The 10,000-nt window shown below is 39.7% G+C and overlaps 2 protein-coding genes across 2 annotated transcripts in view; one reads left to right on the top strand and one right to left on the bottom strand.

The window, feature by feature from the left end:
* The window catches only part of LOC138021446 (bifunctional arginine demethylase and lysyl-hydroxylase PSR-like), an 11,920-nt gene extending 11,318 nt beyond the window's left edge, over positions 1-602 (bottom strand). Inside the window, exon 1 of the mRNA XM_068868325.1 lies at positions 1-602. This exon is cut by the window's left edge and continues 86 nt beyond it. Coding sequence (XP_068724426.1) covers positions 1-320 — 320 coding nt within the window. The 5' untranslated portion in view covers positions 321-602.
* A 7,236-nt stretch (positions 603-7,838) lies between these two features.
* LOC138021929 (cytochrome P450 1A1-like) overlaps positions 7,839-10,000 on the top strand; it is a 3,333-nt gene continuing 1,171 nt past the window's right edge. The window contains exons 1-2 of the mRNA XM_068868955.1: positions 7,839-7,943; positions 9,763-10,000. The exon at positions 9,763-10,000 is cut by the window's right edge and continues 1,171 nt beyond it. Of these exons, the coding sequence (XP_068725056.1) occupies positions 7,859-7,943; positions 9,763-10,000 (323 nt within the window). The 5' untranslated portion in view covers positions 7,839-7,858. The remainder of the gene's footprint in view (positions 7,944-9,762) is intronic.

Below are 10,000 nucleotides of genomic sequence, written 5' to 3'. Positions count from 1 at the left end.
CTCTGAATGCTTTGTGGAATGAGCCAGTGATGTATCATCTTCAACTCGTTAAACTCACTTAATCCCTCCGAGATGTCCGTGACTTTGTTTCGCTTCTCGTCCAAGAGTGCTATGTTCCATTTAAAGGAATTTTTTGACTGAGTCCAGGCAATGGGATAAGATGTTTGCCCTGATATCCAAATATCACTTTCTCCCGGCTCTGTGACGTGAATGACATTTCCTTGATTCAGAGCACATTCAAAAATTTCGACTCCGAAAATAAACAGTCTGACCATGAAAAGCCTGACAAACGTAACCGACCGATAACTTTCCAACAGCATATTTTCGTTGAATGACCGATTTATGATCGTGTCAATAGAAGATAACTCTGACACGTACTACAACTCGTCGATTTCCAATAAAATGACATCAAGAGTTCTGTCATTCGGTCTTCTCTTTTCAGTTTACGGCATAGAGCTTAGCCAGTTTTGCGTTACTGAAATATGTGAATGAAACAGTTTTTCTTTAAAAAATTAACCATTTTCTTTTTTCACTCTTTTAGAGGGAACACGATCGGGTGTTTTCGCACTCGGTTTGGGAATAAGCTAATCAGACGTATCGATGATTATTGGAACAGGTGGCAGCTTTCCAAATAAACAGTACTTATTAACCCATCCCCTCTCTACAGTTTTGAATTTATCTTTTCAAATCACGTGATTTCTTGAACCATCGCAGGAGAGGAGATGTGTGGAAGAAGAGTTCTTTGACATTTCTCGAGTAGTCCTTTGCTTCTCGTAAGAATCCTGGCCTTTACATTTTTGGCGACCCTTCCAGGACTTGTCAATGTGGGAGTGTCTTCTACCTTATACGCTCGTGAGGGATGTTTGCGTGTCTTAGCTGAAATATAAAAAAGCTTCGATTATAGTGCAGCCGCCTCTCGCCGGTTCCCTCGACATCTAGTGCGGATGAGTCATGTAACTTTGTGGGAAGTGAATTGCAGTTTGAATGGAAATATTGTTCTGAAATGTGGTTCTTTCGTCGAGTCGTTCGTGTGAAATAGCTGAGCTGAAAAAGATGACAGAGTTTTGTAGAAAAATAAAGAGAAAGGCTCCTTGATCCGAGGTCGGAAAAGCTCCAGCTTTCAACGAGGGTCACGAGGGTGTAAACTGGGCCTGGGATTGACCTGATTTTTCGGTGGGAAAATAAGATTTGATCACTGCGAACTGGGATTTCGTTACTAAGAATGAGAGATAAAGAGTCCTTAGAGCGAATGGGATTTGCATTATCAGAGGTTGACAGGTATTGGTTCCCCTCAAAATGCCTGAAATCAAATAATGCGGTCTTCTTGCGTTCCTAGCCACTGCCATGTGAGAGTGCGGACCTTCCTGATGCTAACAGACTTGTTTTTGAACCTCAAAGCTCCCTACCTACAACATTCCTACCTTTAATACGGCTTCACTAGCACGAATTGACGTCCCTAAACACACTGCAACCAATGCAATCACTCGAAAAGAAGAAGCTCAGATGAGGTATTGGGCAAGGCCCCATGGTAAATGTGTAAACGTGTGGCACAGGAACTTAAAGTCTTTGAACGTATCCTTACCGATTTGCAAGGCCTTCGCCGCCCTAGCGATCGTTGTGGGTCTATTGAAGAGAGCGAAGACTCCGAGGAGGATACTGGTGAGGATACTTATGTTGCTGAATTTGATAATGATGATGATGACAGTGACTCTGAAGGTGACGTAGAGAAACGGGAGACTACACTGTTCCAAATGCTTTCATGTGCCAGGTGATAGCAGGCCTTTCTCGGCGGACACTTGGGTAAGCAATCCCATGCAGCTACAAATTATACCACGCACTGACTTTATTGCCTCCGTTCTCCAATAATCTCATGTTTCGTTTTGACACTTATCATTCACTGCATCATACAACATATCAATGCTCTAAAATTATATTTCAAAATACCGTAGTTGTAGTCAGGCATGATAAAAAGAATTAAAAAACTTGTTGTCACTGACTAAAAAACTTATGTAAAAAGGACATTTCGGTCGAAATACTATGACCTTCTTCAGCATAAAATGGCTTACGAATACAAAATGAGTGCTTTAAAAGAGCCGTAGAAACATTCCGGACATTTACAAGGCCCTTGGCAATCCCAAGTGACGTTTCTACGGCTCTTTTAAGGCATTCATTTTGTATTCGTAAGCCATTTTATGCTAAAGAGGGTCATAGTATTTTGACCGAAACTTTTACATAAGTTTTTTAGTCAGTGACAACAAGTTTTTTAATTCTTTTTAAAATTATATTTACCCTATCATGACTCCGGTTGGGATTTTTGCCACTGGGACTGGGATTTTGTCCAAATTTGGACTAGGAAATGGTATTGCCACCCCTTCCCCCCCCCCCCCCCCCCCCCCCTTTTCATGACCCACTTAAGCGTCTGCAGCATTGATTAAAAATGGTTTGATGGAGTTTGCATCGCATTCAAATGTGGATTTTAATGAGATAATTATACGAAAACTTGGGTTGTCGAAGAAGATTCTGGAAGAAGTAGAAAATAGTTTGAGCGAAGCTGTAGAATAAAAGAACATTCTTGGTCGGCCTTCTTGTCTTTGTGAATGGAAAACTATCACCACTCGAGGGGGAGACAAATGCGAGTAAAGAGCAAAGCAGATTAAGGAAAAGTCATTTAATCAGGCAGATACACTGAAGGAGCAAACTAAAACAAAGGAGCAGATGGAGTTTGCATCGCATTCAAATGTGGATTTTAATGAGATAATTATACGAAAACTTGGGTTGTCGAAGAAGATTCTCGAAGAAGTAGAAAATAGTTTGAGCGAAGCTGTAGAATAAAAGAACATTCATGGTCGGCCTTCTTGTCTTTGTGAATGGAAAACTATCACCACTCGAGGGGGAGACAAATGCGAGTAAAGAGCAAAGCAGATTAAGGAAAAGTCATTTAATCAGGCAGATACACTGAAGGAGCAAACTAAAACAAAGGAGCAGAAGGTGAACTTTGATGTTAATAAATTGGTTCGGCGTGATTTCAAAATTCATGGCATTGTAGCGGGAGATAATTTTTATAAAAACGCAACTTTCTCCCTGTAGGCCTGATCACCGTTCGAGAGTGTTTGTTACAGAAGAATAATACTTACATCAGCTTGAAAGGTACAGTTTTCTTTAGAGTAGTCCGCTCCTTTGTTTCCATGTCCACGACATCTCTTTCGGAGGGCGAGTATGTTGAGAACAATGCTTATTCCATCCGGCCCCTCCCACCGATTTAATTCATCTTGTCAAATCACGTGATATATTGCATCATCTGGGGATATACATTTCCTGTAATTCCAAAGGCACAAAATTACAGAGAATGTATGGAGACAAAAAAAGGCAATATTTAGGAATTTCAAAGAACGGATACCAAGTCTAGTTCATCTCAGTTGTGAACATGAGCTTATTTGTTTGGTTTATGAAGGCGAAAGTCTATAAAGTAGAGTCATGTACAGTATATTTTGCTTTGAATTTCCCGCCATGTTGCCCTGATTACCCATGATGCAATCAAGAGCGTGAACTGGTCTATTGCTAGTCGTAAATCTTCAGGATAAATACTGGACTTTCTCATTATGTTATATCTGTCCGATACAAGTTTGAAGACATGACCCCTAGCAATATAGCTGGCACAACTCGCTTAATACAAACGTCAGAAAGAAAGACGACGTCTCCTTACCTTGTAAATTAGTCGCACCGAGAAAAAATGTCGACATTCGCCAAATGACAACTGCCGAGAAGAGTAAAGGCCGCCACACACACACACTCATTCTCATTCCCAGGGTCCTCTCTCTTCCTAATAGAGACCACGTGACAAAAACATTGCCCTCGTATACAACAAATAAAGCCATCCACATCGCCGGTGCTGGCAAAGTGTGGAGAAATCCCACAGAAAAATACAAGCAACAGACCTGCATATTTGTGGTGATCGAGCGCATTGATGAAACGAGAGGTATAACTGATCGAGTCGAATGATACTGTCCCAGAAAATGGAACTTTAGCTGTGATTGGCTCAATCCGAGAAAGGAATGTGGTTCCAATGTGAGCAGCCGTTTCTTTGGAGGGACCGTTGCGTGACATCGCAAAAAACGGCTGCGACGGAGACTGGGAACGGACGGGTGAAATGCGCATGTAACTCGTGTTGGAGACTCGCCTCCTTTCGTTTTATTAGAAATCTAATCGAGACAAGCCCCTTGCAGAAGATATCTAAAAGAACAAGCGTTAAACATTAACAAGGACACCCAACGAGCAAATAAAGCCAAAAGCAGTTTAAGAGACATTTCTAGGCTCCTACAGTAATGTATAAAGACTGTCTATATAGATGTTTTTATCACCTTGAAGAATTTGATCTGTTCGGGAATCTTAGCTGAAAATTGAAGTATCCGAAAATTTTAGGGAATGATATCTTCATTTCAGAAATTCAGTGCTAACTGAACGTTCCTTCATGTACTTCCCAGCGAACCATTTGCTCATCCGGAACTGCTATAGGTGACCCGTTTAAGTGCCAAAAATTCCAAAAATGTGCCTTACGAAAACTTAAGGGACTACTTTTCCCTTTTAGATGATGTTTTAGTAAAGAATTCTAAAGCTGCTTGCAACGTAGAATCGAATGTCTTAGAGCAGTTTGACTCTCCCGAACACATATTTCACAGAAGATTATCGTTGGGTGCCCCTGTTTAAAACGGCTGACCTGTTGCAAGGAGAGCTGATTACCCTACTTATTTTATTACCACAAAGTAAGGCCGATCTTCGTGCAGCCGTGTACAATGTATTTCAAATAGATTCGTGACCCCAAGAGGCATGCCCTGGACTAGCCTCAAAATCCGTTTTCGCTGATCATTACTAACATCCGTTTGCGTTATGAAGTGAGTAAAGCATCGCTGCGGCACCAAGCCAATGATCCGACAGTAAGTAAAGTTAGGGTGGTTTAGCGGTTATCAACGTCGCCTACCGCCTCTGCGACCAGGGTTCAACCTTGCCTAGTTCCCCGAGGTCGTATGTGGGCTGAGTTTCAGTCGATCTCAATCTGACTCTGAGGTTTTTTCTCAGGGGGTTCCGGTTTTCCTCCCTCATCAAAATCCACTCTCAGTGAATTACATCCGGCTGCGAGCGGACACCCTCGATAGAGATAACCTTTAGTATCCTTCCCAATTTCATTGAATTAAAGGATATAAAGTTTTTTTTTGCTTAAGCTAATAAAATTTCAGTTTGGGCGAAATAGCCTATAACTGGATCAACGTGGACGGATATCTGAAGAAAGAGCGATTCTCTGTTGTGCTCGGGTCGTCACAGTCATTTGATCTTTTTGCTGCGTGGATTTGCGTCTTCAGACCACCCAGTGTCGGTTGATGGAGACACTAGCATGTGCGTCGAAACGCTGGGTCTATTTTAAGTTACATTCATTGTTGAAACCAAAGTCACGGTTACAATGGTTGCAGTTTTGAACCTTAACCTCTACCTTACTGAGGAGATTTTGGGCGATCGAGAAAGTTCCATTGGTCACTTGTATGATCACCTTATGGATAAAAGGAAAATAGCTGAACACCTCTTCTCGTGATTACAGCTTTCTTTTAACGCACTTAAGTATTTTTTAATAAAGACCGCAGGTTATTGAAACGAATTAGAATTCTATCAAATATGGAGGGACAGAAACAAACGTAAGATTGCACGAAATAGTAGTATTTCTTTCGCGGTTAGGCCGTATAGGCAAGAAATTGAAATCAACGTTAATGGTAAATTATTTCAACGTAATAATTATGATGCAAACTGCACTGAATCGATCACCAATGCTCACAAATCTAAAATGGACTCTTATCATAAGCCAAAAGTTCTAGAAAAAGCGAATCTTCGGTTTGAAACTAGGTTTATATTGTTAATTGGATTACTTTAATCACCAAATCTACTTATTTTTTTAACTTGTTAAGAAACAGGGGGCACTTCAAAAATCTTTATGTCCCCTTCAATCAAATAGGCATATGCAAACCACACATTTAGGAAAAGAGATGACAGTCTTGCAATAGTTTGTTTAATTAGGTGGGGAGATCAAACCGTGAGTAGAAGTTTGTCGACAAATTTCATTTATTGTCAATTGAAATTCACTATTATGGACTTTGAAACCGGTGTACTGTGTCTTGAGGTCAGGGCACTGGGCTTCAGAATGTAACATCTTATTTCGCATACGCACTCGGAGAGAGAAACAGCAAGACATCAGTCACAGAAAAACAACTTTTTTACCGTCTCACCGAAGTGTCAGTACAAGAGCTTAGTCGAGTGTTTGTTAATTGTTCAAAGATCATTTCCAGGATTTGCCTTACAACGTTATTTCTGTTGGCAATTTCCTTTTTTAGTTTTTAGTGACAACTGTTGTTATCAGAAGCTCATAAGCTCCTGTTGTTGTACGACCGGGATTGGAATAACTCATTCCAGAGTTAAAATTAATATTTCAGCTAAGAATTACGGTACTTTGGCAATACAGTGGTTAATATGAGACTTTTTTTGCGATGTAAGGACCAATGAAATATGTCAGAAGCATTGTGCTATGAAAAGGCGATACGTTTTCTCAGCGGTAGGATATTCCCGCAAATCTCGGTTAAGAAAAAGCTCACTAACTGGTTCACAAACCGTTCGCCCGATTTGTTTCTTAACCAGCCCAAAAAGGAAATTGAATATTCCGTCACTGATCATCCACCCCTACCAGTAAAGAGAATTCTTCTAAATCTGCTCCTGATGTTTTCCTAATTTTTCATTTACTTAAGTTTTAAGCAACTTCTAGAACTCCTTAGGTGAGATGTGAGATCAACCAGCTGCACACCCTCAGAAGGCGGCATGGAGTTGCCATTGCTGATTTTAGCAGATGTGAGCTTAGGCTTTTACTACGAAAAGTAGGGACCTAAAATGATACTCAAAAAAAAGAGAAAGGTCTCTTTTCTTATGGTGACCCCGGTATCATCTAATTAATGTATTCGGCCCTAGGGATGAAAACTCCGGCGACACTCTTAAAATAATCTCTTTAGCGGGTATTGATGGCCGGAAATGGGTTTATAAATTCAATGTGGCGTGTCGGAAAATAACAGCAACCTTAAAAACTTAAAAAAAAAAAAAAAAACAGCAATTGTCTGAGCAGACCTTTATGCAGATTTTCATGACTTTTTTCACATGTTTAGATGCCGAGTTCTTGCAAATCGCATTATTATTTCCTGAAATAAAAGTTGATGTTAATCCAGCGAAAAAAACAGAAATTAATCTTCCGAGGTGCATGTCGTGAGCTGTGAAAGTACAAATTTTTTTTGTCAGTTTTGTGTATATTTCAATTTTATTTTACGGGGTTATATTTGTGTGAAGTTTTCAAGAAGATCTCAATTCGAGGTCCTAAATAGCAGTCGACTGGATTTATCTCACTCGTTGAAGGAAGTGAGCAATACAGCTAATAAGACTAAAAATTGCAATTAACAGTGTTTCTAAACGATACATCTTAAAAATCAAATGAAATCAACTTATAAGCTTTTCAAGATACACGCTTTTAGGCTGATAACAATTCAGAGACAAAGCATGCCTCGTTAAAAACGCTGACTAATAATTAACTACGTTCTACGTATCGCTTTATTGACAGAATGGCGTGATTGTCGCCGATTAACAGATCAGATCTCACTGAAGTGTAAACAATTTCACACATTGTCTCTTCCCGCTAGAAACTATCCAGTTGAACCTTGGACACTGCTCGGAGAGGAGTTCGCTGTAACAAGGAAATTGGCTAAAAATGGCATTCGTGGAGAAGTTTCTGTTTGGAATCGAAGAATTTCCATCTGTTGGCCAAATTGTATTCCTCTGCTGTCTAATGTGCGTTTTACTTTTTGGAAAAGAGATATGGGAGCATTCCGCCTCACATCTGCCTCCGGGACCTTGGGGGTTACCAGTCATAGGTGAGGTGTTTTCCTTGCGTTCAGTTGCTGTGTCACTGTAATTCATTCACTGCATGGTCTTAATGAACGTTCAATAATGTAAAAGCCTTCTTCACACGGTCCAAAGATTCATCTCTACTCTTTCTGGTCCAAACTCATTAATCTTTACTGAATCAAATAGTCCATACAAAAGCGCCGAGAAATTTTGAGCTTTATGGCGATCCGTGCGTGTGTTCATGCAGTATAAGCAATATTTCCTTAATTCGTGGAGTAAATTAAAATTTTAAAAAATATCTTTTGGGTTTCCCTAAGTGTAAGTCGTTGACGTTTTATAAAGTTAGCAAAACTTTCCAGAATATTGTAATTGACAAACAAAAAAAATGCACAAGTTTATTATTGATGCCAGTCCTAGATGTATAATTTGTTCGTCACCTTTTCTAAAGTTAATAAGGGTGGGCAAAATAGCTGTATGATTATTTAATATTAGCACAACCGTGATTACCTCTTGCATGTCACCGGCCTAAGACCAGACAGGCACATCGCGTGTTCTCGGCCGAGAATCTGCCATGGTGACCGCATAAGTTGTTTATCTTAGCATTTCAAGTTTACTACTCCTGACGGATACAATAACCTCAAGTTCGCAATAACCTCAAGTTCACTGACGGAAGATTTATGAAAGTGTTAAGCGTCCTCTTATTATCATGGTATAATTTATCATATTCCACCGCCGCGTTGTGCACGTGGTGCGAACACTTGCATGATAACAAATAGCCTTAAGCCACCGTGAAATTTAACTTTAAGTTTTAAACTAAAAAAAACCTTGAAAGAAATGACTATCATCCTTTGGCTAGCATTTATACTCAATACCGGCAATTGCTCGCCGATACATCAACTTAAACAGAGCTTAATCAGCTCTCTGAGTCTTTTAGATCAACAATTTATAAGTAGTCTTTGATCAACATCTTTGGTTTAACCAAGGGGCTACGGGCCACTGCTCATTTCTACCACAAAAACAGTTCTGCAATTAGTTTTGATCTCTTGGTTTTTCTTTGCACGAAAAGTCCTATATGAATTTTTTTATTTATGACAGTAGAGAAAAAAAAAACAGTTGTCTTTAGTAATATACCGTGGAAAAATTGTATAGGTTATCCGGCAGAAGAAAGCGCTCGCTCTTTTTAGTTTTTTCTTATCCAAACCTCGGAAACATAAAAGGGAAAACGTCGTGCGCCTTTGCTATGCGAAAAGGTTGCTGTGCATTAGTCAAAACTCGCATAAGACTGAGTTTGTCGATAGTTTGTCGCATATTAAGAGTCAGGAAGGCTCGAAGCTTTAGATGTGCTTACCGCATTAAGTAGGACTTTTAATCAGTTAAAGTACTCGCAACTTCGATCGGTGATCAGATGTCGTTTTCGGCAACTATCGACGAACATGGTTTGAGTTGAACTCACTACAAGAGACAAACGGTAGTTAATTGAAACAAATATTCATTAAATGTTCAGTGCGATTTGACTCTACAAATACGTATTCTTTGGCAAACAAAGGTTCAGTCAACTTCTTTCACACAATCTATAGTATTCTTAGGAATCGTATTTCTCTTTCAATTCACTATGCGTCTTGATTTATGAGAGTCAAAAGCTCTAGGACGATGACCGTGAAAGAAAACCATTGCCATCAAGTATACGTAAATTATGTAGAACTTGAAGCGTAATGCTACTTACCTAATAACCTAACTTTCAACCTAATATTCGTCCTCTTTGTGCACTATTTTTGCGCAATTTTTGGTATTTGTTTTTTTGATCTCGCTATTATCTCATTATTAGTTTTCTTTTATCCAAAACAGGTGCAAGCTTTCGCATTGGAAAGAACCCACATATTGACTTCACCAAAATGGCAAAAGAATATGGCGACGTGTTCAGCTTGATGCTTGGCAATCGTTTGGTTGTGGTGATAAATGGAGTACAAGCCATCCGAGAAACCATTATAAAGCGTTCTATTGCCTTTGCTGGGAGGCCAAAGCTCCACACATTTAATTTGGCCAATCCTGAAGGAAGTAGTCTTTCCTTTGGTGACTACTCGCC

Source organism: Montipora capricornis, chromosome 10 (assembly GCF_036669925.1).
Source record: "Montipora capricornis isolate CH-2021 chromosome 10, ASM3666992v2, whole genome shotgun sequence".
Classification (NCBI taxonomy): Eukaryota; Metazoa; Cnidaria; class Anthozoa; order Scleractinia; family Acroporidae; genus Montipora; species Montipora capricornis.
This window is presented reverse-complemented; position numbering and strand designations above follow the sequence as displayed.